Source organism: Callionymus lyra, chromosome 7, assembly GCF_982586985.1.
Source record: "Callionymus lyra chromosome 7, fCalLyr1.hap1.1, whole genome shotgun sequence".
NCBI classification, from domain to species: domain Eukaryota; kingdom Metazoa; phylum Chordata; class Actinopteri; order Syngnathiformes; family Callionymidae; genus Callionymus; species Callionymus lyra.
Window position 1 is genome coordinate 9,290,621 of NC_141824.1, and position 22,212 is coordinate 9,312,832.

The 22,212-nt window shown below is 35.4% G+C and overlaps 2 protein-coding genes across 25 annotated transcripts; one reads left to right on the forward strand and one right to left on the reverse strand.

The window, feature by feature from the left end:
* Nucleotides 1–1,008: 1,008 nt before the first annotated feature.
* LOC148074991 (uncharacterized) lies at nt 1,009–12,379 on the reverse strand. 24 transcript variants are annotated; one of them, XM_087794997.1, is made up of 29 exons: nt 12,297–12,379; nt 12,002–12,120; nt 11,765–11,857; nt 11,381–11,467; nt 9,217–9,289; nt 8,336–8,367; nt 8,183–8,266; nt 7,890–7,982; nt 7,702–7,824; nt 7,499–7,624; nt 6,434–6,479; nt 6,303–6,349; nt 6,204–6,228; nt 6,038–6,135; nt 5,879–5,974; nt 5,708–5,794; nt 5,544–5,633; nt 5,376–5,462; nt 5,224–5,307; nt 5,063–5,155; nt 4,899–4,997; nt 3,344–3,424; nt 3,167–3,253; nt 2,892–2,975; nt 2,596–2,697; nt 2,427–2,513; nt 2,231–2,341; nt 1,591–1,662; nt 1,009–1,534 (listed from the first exon to the last, which is right to left on the reverse strand). In XM_087794997.1, the coding sequence occupies exons 1-29, from the start codon at nt 12,316–12,318 to the stop codon at nt 1,166–1,168; spliced, it is 2,697 nt and encodes an 898-aa protein (XP_087651123.1). In that variant the 5' UTR covers nt 12,319–12,379; the 3' UTR covers nt 1,009–1,165. The 24 variants fall into 24 exon arrangements, with proteins under 24 accessions (XP_087651123.1, XP_087651124.1, XP_087651126.1 ...); XM_087794998.1 differs by having other exon boundaries at nt 5,882–5,974; nt 11,765–11,860; XM_087795000.1 differs by having other exon boundaries at nt 5,556–5,633; nt 11,765–11,860.
* Nucleotides 12,380–14,273: 1,894 nt separating this feature from the next.
* tp53i13 (tumor protein p53 inducible protein 13) lies at nt 14,274–22,077 on the forward strand. The gene is made up of 9 exons (XM_087795662.1): nt 14,274–14,645; nt 14,709–14,780; nt 14,992–15,027; nt 15,118–15,176; nt 15,669–15,747; nt 17,511–17,639; nt 19,403–19,576; nt 19,645–20,221; nt 21,642–22,077. The coding sequence occupies exons 1-9, from the start codon at nt 14,550–14,552 to the stop codon at nt 21,746–21,748; spliced, it is 1,329 nt and encodes a 442-aa protein (XP_087651788.1). The 5' UTR covers nt 14,274–14,549; the 3' UTR covers nt 21,749–22,077.
* The last annotated feature ends 135 nt before the right edge of the window (nt 22,078–22,212 follow it).

A 22,212-nucleotide genomic window follows, 5' to 3' on the forward strand; every position in this document is an offset into this window, starting at 1 on the left:
TTTGTAAATGTGTTTCAAAATTTTGTAAAATGGTTTCAAAAGTTTGTGTAAATTGTTTCAAAATTTTGTAAATGTGTTTCAAAAGTTTGTATAAATTGTTTCAAAATTTTGTAAATGTGTTTCAAAAGTTTGTATAAATTGTTTCAAAAGTTTGTAAATGTGTTTCAAAAGTTTGTATAAATTGTTTCAAAAGTTTGTAAATGTGTTTCAAAAGTTTGTATAAATTGTTTCAAAAGTTTGTAAAAATGGTTTCAAAAGATTGTATAAATTGTTTCAAAATTTTGTAAATGTGTTTCAAAAGTTTGTATAAATTGTTTCAAAAGTTTGTAAATGTGTTTCAAAAGTCTGTATAAATTGTTTCAAAAGTTTGTAAATCTGTTTCAAAAGTTTGTATAAATTGTTTCAAAAGTTTGTAAATGTGTTTCAAAATTTTGTAAAATGGTTTCAAAAGATTGTGTAAATTGTTTCAAAAGTTTGTAAAATGGTTTCAAAAGTTTGTATAAATTGTTTCGCATTTGTTCACAGTTATTACATTTGTTTCAAACATTTTTTTCAAACGGCTTCAAAAGTTTTTTGTTTTTTTTTCAGTTAATTTGTTTCAAAAATGTGTTTTCAAATTTGTAAATTTGTAAGTAAGTAAGTCATTTTAAAGTTTGTAAATTTGTTTCAAAAGTTTGTTCTTAAAACTTTGTAAAAGTTTGTAAAAATAATTGAAGAGTTTGTCATTTTTATTTTAATAATTTATAAATATGTTTAAGATTTTGTACATTTGCTTCAAAACTTTGTAAATAAGTTGAAAAACCTTGTTAAAGTATTTTGAAGATTGTAAAAATATGTTGGTCCCTTCTTTCTTTTGGGTTGATGAAAATGTATATAAACTTTCAATCAATCAAATCAAATCCTTGTTTTATTGAAATTCCTCTTCACGTCCTGATTGAAAAGTTACTTGACAATTACTTCAGTCCGTTTAAACCAAACACTTCCACATGACAAAATGAAAAAACAACATTCATTCTTAACCTTTTTTTATTCCAACACACTTCGTACCATTTTTAAAAAATGTTTTAAAATGACATCCTTTCTTAAAATGTGTCCCATTCACCGTCAGATTTAGACACCAACACATCAACCTCTAAAGCATCACGACGACCCGGTTCTAGATCTTCTACTTGTAGTAGTTGGGGTTCCGGAGCAGGTCGCTGGAGGACAGCGTGGTCGTGGAGCGAGAGCCGGCGTCTCCGTACCGCCTCGGGTTCCCCATCAGAGCCTCCATGGCGCTGGTCGGTTTGCGCGCCGGCGACGGTTCCCTCACGCCCACCGCCGTCACGGGCGGCGCCGGCGTCGTCACGGGCGGCTTCGGCGCCGGCGAGCTGGCGGGCTCCAGCTTGACCACGGGTCTGGACGGAAGCGTGACATACGTGATGTGGGTTCCGCAGCTCTGAAGATCTGGTTTCGGCTCCTGGATCTGTTTGACGTCCGGACTCTCCTGGAGAGACTTGTTCGGGTTCGGCTCGTTTTCAAGCGACTCACACTTCTAGAAGGAAAAGAAAATGAAGTCGCGCGAAGACTTTACTTTTTTTTTTTATTTACCTTTTGTTCTTTCTTCTGGTTCTCTTTGTCACTGTCGTCCAATTTGTCGGACGATTCCGAACAACTGGAGTCCTGAGGTCACGAAACATGATCGATCTTATTAAAGGCCCAATCAGCAGTTTCTTGAAACAGTGTTTATGGCTCCCTCTAGTGTCGACTATAGTCTTGTGTCGCGAACAACCGAAGAATCTTCGTACTCGTAGTGAGAAAAATCGTAAAAACTGACACCGAGAGAGTTCTAGAAAATGAGTCATGAGTCATCAAAGGAGCGACAGCAATTTTCAACAAAATATTTAATTTTAAAAAATGTTTAATTTGCGTTAATAACTTCCGCACTTGTGTACTTCAGAAGTTTGTTAATATATTCACCATTACTTTATGTTTATTGTGTTTGTTTTTTTAATGCTTTTTATTGTATTATAATTCTCTTATCTTTATTATGAATTATGTTTTTTATTATTATTTAAATATGTTCTTAATATAATGTTTGTTAAAAACAGTTTTAAGTTAATGTGGGAAGAATAATATCTTTCTATCATCTTTCTATCATCTAAATGTTACGTATTGTGGCTTTAATGCTATATTTAGTTTGTCCATAGTACACAAAATGAACCAAATAGAAGAAAAACTTTTGGTTTACCTTCTTCTTGTCTTTCTTTTTCTTCTCCTTCTTGTCCTTCTTCTTCTTTTTCTTCTTCTTGTCATCATCACTCGAAGAATCACTTGAACTAGAAGAAGACGAACAACAATCCTGCGCCAGAAAATATTATAGATTTTCGTTTTCTTTCTTTTCTTACAGTTTCAAGAGGATTTTTCAAGAAACTTTTTTATATTACCTTCTTCTTTTTCTTCTTCTTCTTCTTCTTCTTTTTCTTCTTCTTGTCGTCATCGCTAGAAGAATCACTAGAACTAGAGGAAGAATCCTGGACGAGAAAGTATTCATCGTGAGTATATTAACAAGTATTTCTCTTTGAATTATTACAAAAAACAAACATGTTATATTACCTTCTTCTTTTTCTTCTTTTTGTCCTTCTTCTTCTTCTTCTTCTTTTTCTTCTTCTTGTCGTCATCACTACAGGATTCGCTCGATGACTCGGAGCAAGAATCCTGAGTCAATAAGCAAAATTTGGATTTAACTTAATTACATGTAAACTATAAATAGTGCTTTCTTTCTTTTAACCCTTGTGTTTTCCCCGAAAACAAATGTGTTTGTGGTATCCCTTGAGTTGCCTCTGGCTCAAGGTCAAGGGTTAAATAATATGGAAGTTGTTTTCTCTCCTACAAAAAAAATTTTCACTTGCCTTTTTCTTCTTGTCTTTCTTCTTCTTTTTCTTCTTCTTGTCATCATCACTTGAAGAATCGCTGGAAGAGTCGGACGATGAATCCTGCGTAGAAAAGTCGAACGTATTGGCTAAAGTTTTACTTATTTATTTTCCACATAACGACGTAGATGAAAAGAGAGGAACCAGATATTAAAGTGACAAAACATAAAATTTAAAATATAGTTTCTGGCTCCCCCTTGTGTTCGTTTTGCATTACGCAGATCGTTCATAATTAAACAGAATAACCGACTTACCTTTTTCTTCTTCTTGTCCTTCTTCTTCTTTTTCTTTTTCTTGTCATCATCACTTGAAGAATCACTTGAAGATTCAGAACAAGAATCCTTTTTTTGGGAAACGAGAATCAAGATCTTTTGACTTCATCATTGTAAAAGTAGTCATTCTTTAAAAAACAAAAAAAAAATGTCGTTTACCTTCTTTTTCTTCTTCTTTTTCTTCTTCTTCTTGTCATCATCGCTATCAGAACAGCTGTCGTCAGAGGAGCCGGAATCCTTAAAAAGAAAGAAGTCGTATGTTAGTTAGGCCTTTGTATTCCTTTCGGAACATAGGCCATTGATGAATAGTTTGCCTTGTGGGTTCCATGTTAGTGCCTGTTTGGTTATTGCCGTTTTGCTTTATCTTAGTGTGTGACCTATCCAGCTCCACTTTCTCCTTATCAGCTGTATCTCTATTGGCTCTTGATTGGTGCGTTCCCACAGGTTGATGTTACTGATACGGTTTTGGCCAGAAGATTCTGAGGATACGTCTAAGGCAGTGGTTGATGAAAGTCTGTAGTTTATTGGTGATGGCGTTGGAGGTCCTCCAAGTTTCTGATCCAAGTTTCTGATCCATACAACAGTACGGATCTGACGTTGGAGTTGAAGATTTTGAGCTTCGTATTGAGTGAGATGTTCTTAGTTTTCCAGATCTTATTTAATGTGGGGCGTCATAGCTCAGATGGTAGAGTGATTGCCTGCAGTCCAAAAGGTTGCAGGTTCAATCCCAGCTCCAGACAAGCTTGTGTCGTTGTGTCCCTGAAGACACTTTACTCTGATTGCTCCTGATGGCAGATTCGGCGCCATGTGGTGCAGCCTACAGCCTACTCCCATCAGTATGTGTGAATGGCTGTCAAAGCGCTTTGTGACCCTGGTCTAGAAAGGCGCTATATAAATAGAGATTATTAATATGTTGAATGTTGTTCTTGACTTGACATCTTCTTCTGTCCCACCGTTCCCTGCTATCACACTTCCCAGGTATGTCAATTTGACGACCTCTTCCAGTGTCTGGTCCCCGATGTTTATAGGACTCATGTTTTTGTTGTTTATCCGCATTATTTTGGTTTTTCCTCCGTTCATTATAAGCCCCAGTCCTGCTGCTGTTGTTTCTAGCAGTTGGGATTTCTCCTTCATCTGTTGGTGGCTATGTGAGAGTAGTGCAATGTCATCCGCAAAGTCGAGGTCCTCTAGCTGTCCTGTCAGACTCCATTGGATGCCAGTATTTGTATTGTGGGTAGCTTGCTTCATAGTCCAGTCAATGCACAAGAGGAAAAGGAAAGGGGAAAGCAGGCAGCCCTGTTTCACCCCAGTGAGCACCGTGAATGTTTCTTGTGGCTGTCCCTGGTGGAGCACTTTGCATTGCATGTCCTGGTATGTATTCTTGATGATGTTTATGTATTTGTGCCATTAAATCCCATAGCAGCTTTCGGTCTACACTGTCAAATGCTTTTTCGAAGTCGATGAAATTGACATAAAAAGGTGTGTTCCATTCTATAGATAGTTGGATGATGATCCTGAGGGTAGCAATTTGGTCACTGCATGATCTTCCGTTTCTGAAACCAGCTTGGTTTTCTCTCAGTTCATCATCAACCGCCTTTCGCAATCTCTCTAAGATGATGCGATTTAGCACTTTGCCTGGTGTTGCTATTAACACCAGGCAAGTCGTATGTTAGTTATTACATTTTTTTGAGTGATATTTCTCATGTAAACTCACCTTCTTCTTCTTCTTTTTCTTCTTCTTCTTTTTCTTCTTCTTCTTCTTCTTGTCATCATCGCTATCAGAACAGCTGTCGTCAGAGGAGCCGGAATCCTTAAAAAGAAAGAAGTCGTACCTTAGTTATTACATTTTTTTGAATTATATTTCTCATCTAAATTTACCTTCTTCTTCTTCTTCTTCTTTTTCTTCTTCTTCTTCTTCTTCTTCTTGTCATCATCGCTATCAGAACAGCTGTCGTCAGAGGAGTCGGAATCCTTAAAAAGAAAGAAGTCGTACCTTAGTTATTACATTTTTTAAAATTATATTTCTCATCTAAACTTACCTTCTTCTTCTTCTTCTTCTTTTTCTTCTTCTTCTTCTTGTCATCATCGCTGTCAGAGCAGCTGTCGTCAGAGGAGCCGGAATCCTTAAAAAGAAAGAAGTCGTACCTTAGTTATTACATTTTTTTGAGTGATATTTCTCATGTAAACTCACCTTCTTCTTCTTCTTCTTCTTCTTCTTCTTTTTCTTCTTCTTGTCATCATCACTATCAGAGCAGCTGTCGTCAGAGGAGCCGGAATCCTTGTAAGGAGAGAAAACATGTGTCAATCAAAGTCATCTTTTTTAAAGAGATATTTATTATCTAAGATGCTAAATTATTACCTTCTTCTTTTTCTTCTTCTTTTTCTTCTTCTTCTTCTTCTTCTTGTCATCATCACTATCAGAACAGCTGTCGTCAGAGGAGCCGGAATCCTTGAAAGAGAAGAAAATGTCATTTAAAAAAGTTATTTTTGAAGAGATATTAATCATTAAAAAATTGTTTTAACCTTCTTCTTCTTCTTCTTCTTCTTTTTCTTCTTCTTTTTTTTGTCGTCATCACTATCAGAGCAGCTGTCGTCAGAGGAGCCGGAATCCTTGAAAGAAAAGAAAACTCATGTCAATTAAAAAGTTAACAGTTATTTTTGAAGATATATTAATCATCAGAAAATCATATTAACCTTCTTCTTCTTCTTCTTCTTCTTCTTTTTCTTCTTCTTGTCATCGTCACTGTCAGAGGACGAGTCGTCAGAGGACGATGACGAGGAGGAAGAATCCTAAAAAAAGGCGTCAATATATTGATGAAAGTGGTCCAAAGATGGAATAAAATTGATGTTTACCTTTTTCTTTTTCTTCAACTTTTTCTTCTTCTTCTTCTTCTCTCCATCCTCTTCTCCTTCTCCTTCGTCGTCACTGATGTGACCGTCCTCGACACAAGCTTCTCCAGGGAAAGACAAGTCAGCACATTTACAGACTCCTTTATAATAAAAATAAACCTCTACGTACCATCATCTGCAGCCGCTTTAAGATCCTTGTTGTCGAGAGAAAAACAAGTTAACATTGTTGTGTTTGTTAAAGAGTCAAACGAGTTCATCCACGACTCACCTCGTCATCTCTCTTGACCTCACAGGTCGGATTCATCGCCTCCAGACCTGAAGTGGAGCAAAGTTTTTGCTTTGTCAACGACGGAAAACCGGTCGGATTGCGGTGGCGTGGAACCAGCAAACAGGACTTACCTGCTTCTGGAAGCTGTGCAGGTTTCATCTCCTCCTGCTCTTCGTCCTGTGAAGATCAACACAAACTAAAGTGAGGAGAGGAAAATATGCATAAAGGAAGGTTGAAGGTTCTGAAGCAGAATATTCGAGAACAAACTCTCACAGGTCCAGACAAGCACAACACCGGCTGTTTTCATGGCATGTTTTCAGAGTCGTAACTATATTTCCTCACGGATAACATTATATAATGTCACTTTTGTAAAATTCTGTTTAGATAAAGAAATAAAGGAAAAAGGAAAACAGAATTTTTATAAAAACTTGGTTAGTGATGATGCTATTTACTAATTATGACATGACATTATTAAATAAACAAAAAAAATATTACCGTCAATTTAAAAAAAACATATTGAGTGCATCTTAGAGGCTGAAAAATGTGTAATTTTAATGTGCATTATTTCATTTTGAAATGTATTTTATTTCAACATAAATCATAAAATAATGATTGAGAAAAACATTTTAATATAACATGTTTGTATCCCGATGTTGACATTTATTTTGTAGGAGATGATAAAAGTTAAATTTAGAGTTGAACTAGCAAAATAAAGTGTTGATTATTAATTTATGGAATATTTAAAGATGATCTCATATATATTTTCACACTCTCCTCTTTAGGGCCGCATAAAAACTTATATTTCTTAATAAATTTTCTTTTTTAAAACAACTTCAATAAAAGCCCCAGTAGGTGAGATATCATTGCTGATTTTGTCTCCCTCTAGTGTCGGGGGAGTTGCAATGTCGTGAACGTTGTTCGGCTCGTTCTATATGATTTAATTTAAACATCTTAAGACGTTTTTATTTGTTCAGGCTTTTCCTTGATTTCCTGGAACTCCTGTTGTGTTATCAGTTTTATCTTGACCTTTTAAGTATATACTATACTATACTACTATACTATTGAATATTGTTTTGATTGTTTAAGCGCTTTGTGACCCTGGTCTGGAAAAGCGCTATATAAATAAAAATTACTTACTTACTTACTTAATCTTTATTGTGTATCAGAATAAATCCTCAATGTGTCGATTAATTTACCGTTTTCTCTTCCTTTTTCTTCTCATCCTTCTTCTTATCCTTCTTCTTCTTCTTATCTTTCTTTTTCTTCTTCTTCTTCTTGTCGTCGTCACTGTCAGATGATGAGGACGAAGACGAGCTGGAATCCTGCACCAATTAAAGAATAAAAAAAATGATATTTAATATTTGAACTATTCAAAAAATACATGTCTGCGTCTGTTGACCTTTTTCTTATCCTTCTTCTTCTTCTTCTTTTTATCCTTTTTCTTCTTCTTCTTCTTCTTGTCGTCGTCACTGTCGGACGAGGACGATGAGGAAGAGCAACTGTCAGAGGACGAGCTCGAGTCCTGTTGAAGGAGTGAAAAAAGAAAAATAATGTTAACTCTAAAAGATCATTTTAATGATTACACACCTTTTTCTTTTTCTTCTTTTTCTTTTTCTTCTTCTTGTCCTCACTATCAGAACTGTCAGAGGAAGAGGAGGATGAGGAGGAAGACGAGGAATCCTGCGAAAAAGTCAACACAATTAATATGTAACAAGATAAGGTTTTGTTTTTTAATTATTTTTATAAATATTGTTTATTTTTCTAGTTCAAACATGATTTAGAAAATAATTTTAATAACATTTTAACTTAATTTTTTCGAAATATTGGACGGACAAACATTATTAATATTTTATATAAGGCATAAAATATTTTAAAATGACCTTCTTTTTCTTCTTCTTCTTCTTTTTCTTATCCTTCTTCTTCTTCTTTTTCTTTTTATCCTCGTCGTCGGACGAGCTCAGATCCTGACAACATGTTAAAGAGATCGAAGGTTCAATCATAGGTTTATTGACAAGTGTCGACGCTTCACTTACCATCTTCTCTTCTCCCAGTTCGCAGTTGGGATCTGAAAACATGGAGATGAATGAGTCGCTTTGATTCATGAATCTTTGGCAGCGTTTATCGACACTTTTCACCGATGATTCACCGTTTTAAGGATTATTAGTTATGGTCTAATATGACCCCTGAGTTATGATCATAATCTCAGGTTCTGCGAATTGGTGCTCTGCCCTCAAACGGTTAGAGGGCAGAGCACCAAATGAAGTAGAACCACATTTAACTTACATTTTATCATAATTTATATATATATATATATATATATGTGTGTGTGTGTGTATTAAACATTAAGAAAGAACATTTAAAATGAGAGACTATTTCTCTGTAATAAATATACTATACTGAAATGACTATTTTGTTTCAATTATTTGTCAATTATAAATGCAATGCTAATTTAATTTACAGCTAAGGAACATGTTTATTTTAAAAATGTATAAGATTTATAACCACTCAGCAACTGATTTATTAATTTATTGGGTTTTATCGTGATACTTAAGTAAAAAAAATTGTTGCTATTTTTCTATCAATGATCCGAAAATCATGAATTAAATATATTTATTTATGAATGTTGCTGATCTTTATTTTAATTTATATACTTTTAAGACACTATATGTCACTCATTTAAAACTTGTCTTAAACAAGTACAGGCTTGAAAGATATGTGTCAATGAAGCTTCATGAAACAGTGTCTTGATTTGCCAATTTGCAGTTTCAACAGCTGGTGAAAGCAATAGATTTTAAGAGCAGAGAGTGCCATCTAGTGGCTCACAGATGAAGCTTCATGAAGCTTCATCAACACGTCATTAGGTATTTTTATGAACAATCTGTCAATTTACAACAACGCAGTTTATTTCACCTACCAATGATGACATTATCCCACACATACGTGGTCACCTCTTCCTTCTTTTTCTTCTTCTTTTTCTTCTTTTCATCCTGATAAAAGAATTGAACATTGAAACATTTATCTTTGTTTCAAGCATCAAGTTATGTTTGATTTTGTTGATTACAGATGGCACAAAAATATATATATTTTCCAAATGGTGTTTTACACTTATTTTATTTTATTTTGTTGTGCATTTATTTAAAAAAATATATTTTATTTTTTTAAATAAACACCTACGGTGACCCCCCTTGGATAGTGACACAGAGATCTGGATACAACTGAACAAAAAAAATTCCCCCGAGTGAAGCTCATAGTAGATAAAATTGTGTTGTTGTGTTTCGTTTCCAATCATCCAGAAGCTGTTTCTTTGTTTGTGGAGGATTTCCAAATACAAAACCAGGAATAAAGTGTTTATTTTTATTTTTATTTACAGCTTTTTTTTTTAGAATCCTCCTGCCAAGTGTTTTGTCAGATCTTATATCTTCACCCGCGGACGTAACAAAACCCACGATGACGACGTTTTTGCTCCTGGGATTAGATTTTAGCTCCGAGGATGGATTCTCTCTGGATTAACTCGGAAAAAGAAGTGAGAACATTCTTACAGACACAAGAATTTATCCGTCGTGTGCAGTCAAGTCAGGAAGTGCTGTGAGGCGTCTAGTAATTGTGCGACTATTTTAGGTGTGTGTTTTGAGACACACGTCTTGTTGAAGCCTCGTGAAACATCTTGTATCATTATAGTTACTTTTAAATAGTAATTCAGTTACTAGTTACTTCTTCCAAAAGTAATTAAGTTGCCAGTTCAAGTTAAAAGTAACTAGTTACTAGGGAATGTAACTTTTTAGTAATATAAGCATAAAGGTTGACCGCTGTGATTGAAAAATGTAGAAAAATGGTAAGAACAATAAATAAAATAAACAAATAAAATAAATAATAATAATATATATAATAATAATAATAATAATAATAATAATAATGTTGGAGTATTAGGGCAAACGTTTTATTTATTTATTTAACTACGAGATTTAAGTCGTACAGAATACTTTATTACAAAATTAAAGTTGTAAAAAATACTTTATTACAAGATGAAAGTAGTAGGACAATCACTTATTGCGAGATTTAAGTCATACATAAGTAAGTAAGTAAGTAAGTAATATTTATTTATATAGCGCTTTTCGAGACCAGTACTTTATTAAGAGATAAAAAAGTAAAATCATGGAAAATCATTGATTGCAAGATTACAGTCGTACAAAATACTTTAGGAGATTAAAGTCGTAAGAAAAAAATGTATTTTCTTTTTTTTTTTGAGAGGCCCCTAACACTTGCAGGGTGGCACAAATAAAAAAATACAATTTTTTTTTAGTCTCAACAGGCCAATTTATTTTCCCCTGGAACTTAGTATTTAACATAATGAATAAATAACAATAAAACTGAACAACACTGTCAAAAAAACACAACACTAAAAATACAAAACTGTTAAACCAACCATGTAAACTTACATTTTCAGTTGAATAATAGCATAAGCTCAAGTTCATCTAGTTGAAATTAAAAATGAATTATTTTCTCTGTGTGTTTATTTGTTTTTTTAAAGCAATAACCATGTAGTTGTAGTGTTGTTGTGCGTTTTTTTTTTTTTTTAAATATCCTACACTCTCGAACGTACCGTAGGAACGCACTGAATGCATCATTCGCGTTTGAAGTTAACGTTTATCGTTTCTCTCCGAACAACCGAGCAGATAACATTGATTTGTTTTAAAGAGTTAATAAAGTTATATCGATACATCATCGTGTACAAACATAAATATTATCTCGTAAAAAAACTATAGATAGATGTAAATTTGCTCATTTCTTCTGCATAACACGTCGTTGTAGTCGCAGTAATTATAAACGTGTTACGGTTTTTATCTCTGGTTACATCACACGTTACTGTAGAAAGATACATCGTTACTGTTACTTAGTAAACGTCCAACATGGATCATGACACAGCGTTTTATTTTGAAAGGCCACTAGATGGATTGAAAAATCAGGTTCCCATGAATTTGTGGATCAGAGCAAACGATTCTAAAGCAGAGAGAGCGACATCTGGTGGTCGTTGGAAAAACAACTGTTTCATGAAGCATCGTCAACACATGGATCCTCACCTCACTGTCACTGTCTGAAGAGCAGGATGAAGAGGAGGAGGATGAAGAGCAACTGGAGGAGGAGGACGAACAGGACGAGCTGGAATCCTGTCGGAAGATTTTCATCATGATTATGATAAACACGAATCACTTCTTTAATGGAAGGATGAATGAAAAGAGGAGTGAGTCACTCTGGGAAACACACAAAAGAAACAATTAAACACACCCGTTGAAAAAGTGACAGCCACGAGAGTTTTGATAAACAAATGACATTCCGTCCAACTTCCCTGTTCTACGCCCGTCACTGAGATTGATTTGAAATGTTTCAATCCGGGCGACACCCTCGCAAACACACCCGCTGATAACATGGACGATTGTTAAATATACAAGATTGTTAAACTGCACCTTCTTCTTCTTCTTCCTTTTCTTCTTCAGCTGCTTTTTCTTTTGGACTTTCTCGTCCTCGTCCTCGCTGTCCGGGGAGCTGTCCAGAGAATACTGCTGAAGAGAAGAAATATATATGTTTAGTTTTAAAATAAAGGGATGGAAATGTGTGTTAAATAACTGCAATAGTTGTGTTTCAAGTACAAGTTCTCTGTCAAGTATACATGTACAGCATAGATGGAACTGCAGGCTGCTCACCTGCAGAACTGGTGCACCAGGAAGCCCCTTCTCCACCTCCGTCTTCCCTTCTTCCACCGGCTCCAAGGGGTCGACCGGAGACAGAACCACCTGCTGGACCTCCACAGTACCGGGTCCACCTGAGCAACAGGCGCAGAAATAAATCAGCAAATTAAACAATCAGTTAAAAGACTCTCTTAGATGCTGAAATGATCACCAATGATAATAATATAAAACTTTATCGTCAATATTATGCTTTTTAAATCAATTAAAGGAAGAATAATTTTTCAAAATAAAGTCATGAAGGGGGTCTGACCTCGGTGGATCGCGGACTCCATTTTGGGCCCGACTTCTCCTCCACCCAGACGTCCAGTAAGAGCAGTAAAGGGTGTTGACTTATGTGTGTGGAAAGAGAAAGGTGAGGTAAAAACAGGTGTGTCGAGAGTAGACTTTGTAGTTTCAAAATAAAAGCCTGGTCGTACGTGTCAACTCTAAACAGATGCCGGAGCGACACCTTTCATGCTCGTCTCTCTGCCTCATAGGAGACGACGGATAAATATATAAATCCTGACATGATCCTTTCGTCGATCCACTCGCGTTAAATAACTTGGATTGTTTTATTTTGAAAGATCTCCTGCCGTCTGTTTTTAAAGGGACGTCTCACCTGTGCTGACAGGTAAATCCTGTTTACTCGCCACAGGCTTCATCGCTGGAAGTAAAGCTTTAGAGTCACACCTCTTTATAATAACACTTTTGGCTTTGAATTAATAAAATAATGAATTTAATGAATAAATACGATCTGTATTCTTCTAGTTTAAATTACTTTCTTTACTCATTTCCTGAAAGAGAAGCAAAACATTTTTATGGTTTCAAGAACTGTTTCATTTGTATTTTAATTTAATATTTATATTTATTATTTATTTATCACTGTTTTATTGTGTCATTCGAAATATGATCATTGTTTTATTTTAACGTTCTAATAGTGTGTTTTTATTTGCCTTTAATTGTATTTTTATTTTGTTGCCAGGAAAAAGGGGATTTTTTTTAATCTGTTAGTTACTTAAAACAAGATTGAAATATTACTTTAGAGTATTTAAAAGTCTGAAGTATTTTGAGTTTGCGGTCATAAGACAAAGACAAAGACAAAAAAATACTTATAAGAAGAAAAACATTCTTTGAATGAGCAAAAAACAGTTTGAACACTTAAAGGATTAAAATAAGTAAGGAAGTAAGGAAGTAATATTTGTAGAGTGCTTTTCTAGACCAGGGTCACAAAGTGCTTAAACAATCAATACAATATCCAATAAAATAAATATTTTAGGCTATACCTTCCTTTTTCTGAAACCAAGTGGTAAAAAAATATTTTTAAATATTTTGAGGCTATACTGAGGAAATAATGTGAAACATTTAATTTGGAAAATAACATTAATTTGATTATCGTAAAGCGGTTTATTCCTATTAATTTACTTGTTTTTTTGTATTTTTTCTTATCTTAACATAACTAAAATTACTTAAAACGATGCCTTTTTCTTGAAAGTATGGCGAATCATGCTATTTTATAATCTTTGTTTTATTACTTTATTTATTATGATATTGCTTTACTTGTTTTTAACCTAAGTAAAGTAAGTTAGTAATTTTTATTTGTATAGCGCTTTTCCAGAACAGGGTCACCAAGCGCTTAAACAATCAAAACAATATTCAATAAAGTATATACTTTAAAGATCAAGATAAAACTGATAACACAACAGGAGTTCCAGAAAATCAAAGAAAAGCCTGAACAAACAAAAACGTCTTAAAACGTCTCACAGTACTTTTAATCTACTGTTTATTTATTTATTATTTTTATTATTTTGTGAACTCAAACTCCTCCTCTGTGGGAAGAATAAATGAATATCTTATCTTATATTTTAATATAAGAGTTTTTAATGAACATGTATTTCATACTTGAATACAGGAACACCGACTGAATGCTGACCTCTGGTGTGTATTTTGTGTAACTACATAATCCGGCGTTTATTTGTATTGTTCCCATCGTGTTTCCGTAGATGTAAAGCTCGCATGATTTCAATCCTTTTCCTTCAAATTAAATATAAGGATAACTTAACACGAGTGAAAACAGAAATACAGTACAAGTGACATACACGTGTAGCTTTAATAATATCTCATTAAAAAGGTTTAATGAAAAAAGAGAAGCTAATATTTAGTGTTGGAATTAACGGAAATGCTTTATTTTGAAATTAAATTGCGGAAGTGAAGATAATCCAAGCGAGAATTGACGCTTGTGTATCTTTGCTAGTTAAAGAGATGATCGTTGTTTGATCCTGGAAAATGTCAGTCACTCGCTCCGGGTCCAGACACCGAGGACACATCTAAATGAACCCAGTTCGTGGAGCGGAAGTACCAGCCGGACCTTGTGGTCCTGATCCGGGCGTTTTGTTTTTGGACGTGAATTGACGGGAAACTCGGGAGTCTTGAACCCTCGGTTCGGTTCGGTTCGTGACTCAGACGAACAGGATCTTGCGGATAAATGAGGACTAGACGCCAGAAAGACTGAGACGAGGATCCCGTCATGACGTCCTGGCCCCTTACGGTGACCCTCCTGTGGGTCAGTCTGGGTCGGTGCGGCGGGTCCGGGTCACCGGATCCCGGGTGTGACACTGGAAAGGTGAGACTTCTCGTCAGAATCATGACTGATGGCTTCACCTCGGTTTTATATCTTGCTTTAAAGGTGTCTTTGCGGCGGGACCTGCCGGTGGATGCAGGTCTGTGGAGCTGCCCATCATGGTCGGAGCCTCCTCAGGTAACCATGGTTACTGAGCACATCTTAAAAGAACGTACTTTTTCTTTCTTGTTAAACTGGCGATTTAAGAAGGAACACAGTATAACTGTTTAAGATAACACTGCCTCATTGATGGACCCTCAACAAAGAGTGTATTAAAGTGCAAAGTCATGTTACTCGAGTCACTGTTTTGTGTTTGTTTGTTGTTGATGAACCAGTTTTTTGTCCACAGAATATTCCCGGTGTCGATAAAGTGTACGATCCCCAGGTGAGTCACGGGGCAGATACTCAACACTCCAATTTGTTTTATTGTTTTGGATACATTTGTTTTATTTAAACTAACACTATTTCCTAACAGCCGGCCAGGAAGGTTTGTGTGAATAAACTGATCACCTATACTGACCCCATACCTAACAGGTGAGGCTGCTTTTGTGAGTTTTGTGTATTGGCAAAAAATATATATTTAGTGATACTGTACTAACAAGGATATGTGTTTAGTATTGTCGAGTGTTTGACTCTGGTGTTGCAGAATCTACAGACCACATGACTCTTGACGAAGTCGTAACTGCTTCCATTTGTTTTGAAAACCAAAATATGTCCAAACATCAACTTTAAAAGCTGCTGGAGTCGACTGTATCCTCTCGTCCTCAGCCCTTGTTCCTACAGCTGAGGAGGACGTAATGTTTGCTGCTGTCTAGTGGCCGGAAGTTTAACTGAAACACAAAAATTGAACAAATGCCTTAAATATTTGTTAATGTTAATTATAAAAATAACAATAAAATAAGATTTTAAGTCAAAATAATAACACACTGCTTTTGAATATCGTTACGGTTTCATGTACTACATATACATGTAGTGATTATTTAAGTGTGTGAATATTGTCTCACACCTGTAGCACTTGTGTTGCAGTGGTTCGTACAGACCCATCGAAGCCCAGACCGGCAGGTACTTGTACTGTCCTCCTCAGAGATGGCTCAACAACGTTCACGTGAGTAAGAATAATAATAAGACATTCACTCATAGAGTCAGTGTATCATCTGACAAGAGTCTGGCGGCAACAACAGCAAATGTTCCTCCTGCTGCTCAAATAGACTGTTGTGATTAAAACTTCTAGACGTCACCAGTTCCTGCTCCTCCTTAAATACCTCCTCACATGATGAGGATCAATTTTGAAGCAGTGTTTGCACAGAAGTTAAAGGTCCGACACGACCCAGGACTGATCAGGAATCAATAAACTATTTGTTTTTGTTTTCTTCAGTCGTGTAAACACAGACGTGTGATTGTTGCAACTATAGAAGTGTCGTGATGCTCAACCTCAGTTAGTCTGTGTTGATGTTTCCAAGGTGTGAAAACACAACTTGATTATACAGACAAAGCAAATCAATAAGAAAAGATAAACGTATATTTGTTTTTCAGGTCTAAAATAAAGTTGATCTGAACTACTGTGACTGTTGTGAGGGGAAGTTAAAAAATCCTTAAAATGATGGGAAATCTTCTTTTTAACTTTCTTTTTCAATTTCCTGGAAGTTAATTCAGTTCACATCTTTTAACTTTGCTAATTTAAATATTTTGATCAAACTGCTTATTTGTTTTATTCAGTATTAATGTTCAATTTGCACTATAGGTCTAAAAATAAAAAGGATATTTGTAGATTTGTTTTAGTGTAATCATGCTATGACATTATAAATAAATATGTAATTTCATATATTATTTACATTTATTAGATGACATTCATTTACATTATTCCAAAAAATCGATAAACATTTAAATGTTGATTGGAAAATTAAATTAAAATATTTTTTGGTATTTAAATAATAATGTCAAAGTGTATTATAAACACCAGGACCACACCTTTTGCTAAACTTACCTTAAATTCACTGATAAGAAACTAAGATAAAAACTTCCAATCAGTATCAATAAGTTTCAGTTTTGTCATTAACTAGTCTGGTTTATCTTCTAGATTTATCCAAACCATCAATAAGTTACAGTTGTGTCATTAACTAGTCTGGTTTACCTTCTAGATTTATTCAAACCATCAATAAGTTACAGTGGTGTCATTAACTAGTCTGGTTTACCTTCTAGATTTATTCAAACCATCAATAAGTTACATTGTGTCATTAACTAGTCTGGTTTGTCTTCTAGATTTATTCAAACCATCAATAAGTTACAGTGGTGTCATTAACTAGTCTGGTTTATCTTCTAGATTTATTCAAACCATCAATAAGTTACAGTTGTGTCATTAACTAGTCTGGTTTACCTTCTAGATTTATTCAAACCATCAATAAGTTACAGTTGCGTCATTAACTAGTCTGGTTTATCTTCTAGATTTATTCAAACCATCAATAAGTTACAGTTGTGTCGTTAACTGGTCTTGGTTATCTTCTAGATTTTTTTTAACCACCAATAAGTTACAGTTGTGTCATTAACTAGTCTGGTTTACCTTCTAGATTTATTCAAACCATCAATAAGTTACAGTTGTGTCATTAACTAGTCTGGTTTACCTTCTAGATTTATTCAAACCATCAATAAGTTACAGTTGTGTCATTAACTAGTCTGGTTTATCTTCTAGATTTATTCAAACCATCAATAAGTTACAGTGGTGTCATTAACTAGTCTGATTTAACTTCTAGATTTATTTAAACCATCGATAAGTTACAGTTGTGTCATTAACTAGTCTGGTTTACCTTCTAGATTTATTCAAACCATCAATAAGTTACATTGTGTCATTAACTAGTCTGGTTTATCTTCAAGAAAGGTGCAGTGGTTCTGCTCTACCATCCTTGTGCTCCCACCTCTGATCGTCTACTCTTGTCTGCGGTGGCGAAGGCATGTCTGCCTCATTACATCATGACGCCTCATCCCCAGCTCAACAGAACTATGGTAGGACTTGTTATACTGGAACTAAACATGATCAACTGCAGTTAAATCATGTTAAACCACAATAATTTACTTAGTTTATTTATTATTAATGTTACAGAATTATGACTTGAGCTTCCATGTCTGTCATGTGAACATGTTTTGTCATGAGATCATTATGTCATGTGAGCAGGATGTGTGTCATGTGATCATCATTTCCAGTGAACATTACGTATGTCATGTGAACATTATTAATTCACGTTAACATATGTGTCACGTGAACATTATGTCTGTCATGTGAACATTATGTGTGTGTGAACATTATATGTGTCATGTGAACATTATATGTGTCATGTGAACATTATGTGTGTCATGTGAACATTATGTGTGTCATGTGAACATTATATGTGTCATGTGATTATTATATGTCATGTGAACATTTTGTGTGTCACGTGATCATCATTTCAAGTGAACATTACGTAAGTCATGTGAACATTATTAATTCACGTTAACATATGTGTCATGTGAACATTATGTGTGTCATGTGAACATTATATGTGTCATGTGAACATTATGTGTGTCATGTGAACATTATATGTGTCATGTGAACATTATATGTGTCATGTGAACATTATGTGTGTCATGTGAACATTATATGTGTCATGTGAACATTATGTGTATCATGTGAACATTATATGTGTCATGTGAACATTATGTGTGTCATGTGAACATTATATGTGTCATGTGATTATTATATGTCATGTGAACATTTTGTGTGTCACGTGATCATCATTTCAAGTGAACATTACGTAAGTCATGTGAACATTATTAATTCACGTTAACATATGTGTCATGTGAACATTATGTGTGTCATGTGAACATTATATGTGTCATGTGAACATTATGTGTGTCATGTGAACATTATATGTGTCATGTGAACATTATATGTGTCATGTGAACATTATGTGTGTCATGTGAACATTATATGTGTCATGTGAACATTATGTGTGTCATGTGAACATTATATGTGTCATGTGAACATTATGTGTGTCATGTGAACATTATGTGTGTCATGTGAACATTGTGTGTCATGTGATTATTATATGTCATGTGAACATTTTGTGTGTCACGTGATCATCATTTCAAGTGAACATTACGTATGTCATGTGAACATTATTAATTCAAGTTAACATATGTGTCACGTGAACATTATGTGTGTCATGTGAACATTATGTGTGTCATCTGAACATTATATGTGTCATGTGAACATTATGTGTGTCATGTGAACATTATATGTGTCATGTGAACATTATGTGTGTCATGTGAACATTATATGTGTCATGTGAACATTATGTGTGTCATGTGAACATTATGTGTGTCACGTGACCATTATGTGTGTCATGTGAACATTATGTGTGTCATGTGAACATTATGTGTGTCACGTGACCATTATGTGTGTCATGTGAACATTATGTGTGTCATGTGAACATTATGTGTGTCACGTGAACATTATATGTGTCATGTGAACATTATATGTGTCATGTGAACATGTTGTCATGTGATCATTATTTCAGGTGAACATTACGTATGTCATGTGAACATTATTAATTCACGTAAACATTATATGTGTCATGTGAACAATATGTTTGTCATGTGATCATTACTTAGGTCAGATGAACATTATATACTGTATATCATGTGAACATTATGTGTGTCATGTGATCATTACTTGGCTCATTATGAAATAAGAAAATAATGATCATCTAACTTCAACTCTCCTCGTCCAGCCGGTGGCTCTGGTATCTTGGGGTCGCACCCTGGAACTCTCCAGCGCCGCCTCCCTGGAGCTCTGTGATTGGCTGCAGACCACGGCGACCAGCTTCCGCAACGGTGTGAACCAGGCCAGCAAATACAAGCTCTACCTGGTGTCCAAGCCTGGACCTCGACGGCCACCGTCCAAGGTCAGGACCGGACACGCTTCAAGGTTACATTTGCCCAAGAGTCGGCTCACCAGTCTCTTCTCTCGCAGGCGTACCTGAGGCGCTGCTGCCGACAGACCATCACGACCAGCGCCGCCAACAACAAGAACCGTCTCCACGCCGTGAAGGAGGACCAGGAACTCCCTCGAGAGAGACGAGACAGCGTCGGCGCCAAGCAGGAGGTCCACGTGGACGTCGTACCCGCCGTCGAGTCCAGACCCGTGAAGACCAACCTCAGCCGAGACTTCCTTCAACAGCTCAAGAAATCCAAACCTCGCGCTCCTGAAGTTCCTTCTAAAGGCGAACGTTCCCGTAAGCGCGGCAAGAAAGTGGAGCCGGACGTGGATAAGATGTTCCTGGGGAGCGAGGGAGTGAAGGAGAGAGAGGTGGAGGGTCAGGACGTCCTGCAGCATCCTGGGACCTCGCCGGCGGAGGTCAAGGACGAGGGCGTGATGAGCAACGGGAGAACGCCGCGGACCGACGACGCCTTCTGGGCGGCGGCGGCGCTGGGTTTCCTGCTGCTTCTGCTGGTGGCGTCGGTGCTGTACACCCGTCTGTACCGGCACTGGAGGATCGCGCCGAGCCTCTACTGGCCGGAGCACTTCGAAGACTACGACAACGTAGCAGGTGAGGTCAAAGTTCAAGTGTCTCGAGAGGAGATGATTGAGAAACAAGTTAACAAACATAAAAATCGAGATTTTTTTTCCACGATACTGTATCGATGTACATAAGCCCCGTATGGATGTTTATGGTTTATATTTAAATATAGTGTGTTTTAAACCAAATAATTCATTTTTTCTTAAATTTTAAATTAACATGCAAATATTCCTGGTCATTTTTGTGTTACAATTAAACTTCGGGCCAATAGATGGCAGCACTCATTACGTACTTCGCGGCTGAATGAACAGTAAAATCGCAAGATCCTGGTAATGACTGAGGACGAGAGGATACAGTCGACTCCAGCAGCTTTTAAAGCTGATGTTTGGACATATTTTGGTTTGAAAACGAATGAAAGCAGTTACGACTTCGTCAAGAGTCATGTGGTCTGTAAATACTACAACACCAGAGTCAAGTACTCGACAATACTACAAATATGTACTTGTTACTACTGTATCACAATAGTAGTATCATTATTATTTGTAATTCATTTTTAGTACTTGTTGTTATTTGCTTCCTGTTTGTCTAACTTTTTATGTTATTTAAAAAAATAGAAAACTGTTGACTTTTTTAACATGAAATAATAAAATAAATAATTTAATTTTTGATGACAAAATTATGTCTGAAAGGGCTTTTTCTACGTAAATAATGAAGTTAGTAAGAAAATTAATTTACTTCCAACTTAACATGGATGTCTATGTTTATCTGTCTGTCACAGAAGTAAATCGGTGTTGTCAAAATATAGAATGCTTGAATTTGACATTTTTAAATGTTGAAATTCGATTATTATTTTTTAATTTATTAACTAATTATTTTAAACAAAGTTTGATATTTTCATACCAATACTTGATTTTTTTTCTCTAATTTAATCTTTTTTCTCCTTTTTAAGCTTTTTAAAAACAATCAAAGTTGTTGGAATAAAAGTACCAATTTATTTATAGCGAATTTTTATTGAACAATAACATTTTTTTTTACAAAATGTATTTTTTAATTATTGAAATTAAAATATTATATATATATATTGTAATATTAAATACCTTTTAATTAATTATTCAAATAAAATAAAAAATCAACCTTTCAATATAGAAATAATTAAAATCAATTATTAAAAAAAACAACAATTTAAGGCTTAAAATAGTTACAAATCATATTTTAGAAAAAAAAATAAGCGATTATAGAAAAAAAGGACAGAATTAATTCAGTCTGTGTTCTTCAGTTCATCTGGTTTGAGGTCGTTTTTGAAGGATTTGTCGCTGACCCACGTTTCATTAAGAATAATGGAAAACAAAGATATAGACTTTTAAATCCGTTTCAAATGGAATTTAAATTTAAAATGTAATCGTGGTAAAAGTAATCTCAAGATACTCACAAGCTTTTCTCGATCTCTCAGACGTGATCCGTCGCAGGCTTCGACTCACCAAGAAGAGGCGGAAAAGAAGCAGAAGGAAGGAGTTTGTTCATCTTCCCAGTTCCTCCAGCTCAGACGAGCAGCTTTAGATCCTGGAAACATCCAGAATATTTAATATTTAACTGACTTTTTTTCTGTCTCTTTGTAAATGCCGTTGCTTGAATTCAGTGTTGGGTTCGTCGTCTCTGGAAAATGACTCTTGGAGGTACGAGGTCGTCGCTCACTCAGGTCTTCGCTGTACGATCGCTGCACACTTGTTACGTATGAATGTTCGTCGCCGAAGTGTTTTCAACCTTTTCTTCGGCCAAAGATTTGATGTACAGTGTTTTATTGAAGTTGCCGTTTTAGGCAACGCTTCCCGTGGCATTTGTTTGTCTTTAGTGTCATTTCTTGGATCAATAAAGGTTTTTTTCTGATACGACGCTTTCCCGAAACATTTCCACCATTTTGCTTTTGTTTTTCTCAGAATTGTATTCTTTTTCATCAAAGAACAACAACTGTGTTGTACCATGATTATGATGGGAATTAAAAATCGAATTGGATTGCAATAAAA

Excerpts from the sequence above, each read along its gene's own strand:
- LOC148074991 (XM_087794994.1), bottom strand. The coding sequence starts at position 12,318 with ATGGAGTCCGCGATCCACCGAG. Across the intron at positions 9,290-11,380 it reads CTTCAGACAGTGACAGTGAG|GATGAAAAGAAGAAAAAGAA; the intron begins GTGAGGATCCAT and ends TTCTTTTATCAG. Across the intron at positions 2,342-2,426 it reads AGAAGAAGAAAAAGAAGAAG|GATTGTTGTTCGTCTTCTTC; the intron begins GTAATATAAAAA and ends TTTCTGGCGCAG.
- tp53i13 (XM_087795662.1), top strand. The coding sequence starts at position 14,550 with ATGACGTCCTGGCCCCTTACGGTGACCCTCCTGTGGGTCAGTCTGGGT. Across the intron at positions 15,028-15,117 it reads ATAAAGTGTACGATCCCCAG|CCGGCCAGGAAGGTTTGTGT; the intron begins GTGAGTCACGGG and ends ATTTCCTAACAG. Across the intron at positions 20,222-21,641 it reads AGACTACGACAACGTAGCAG|ACGTGATCCGTCGCAGGCTT; the intron begins GTGAGGTCAAAG and ends TCGATCTCTCAG.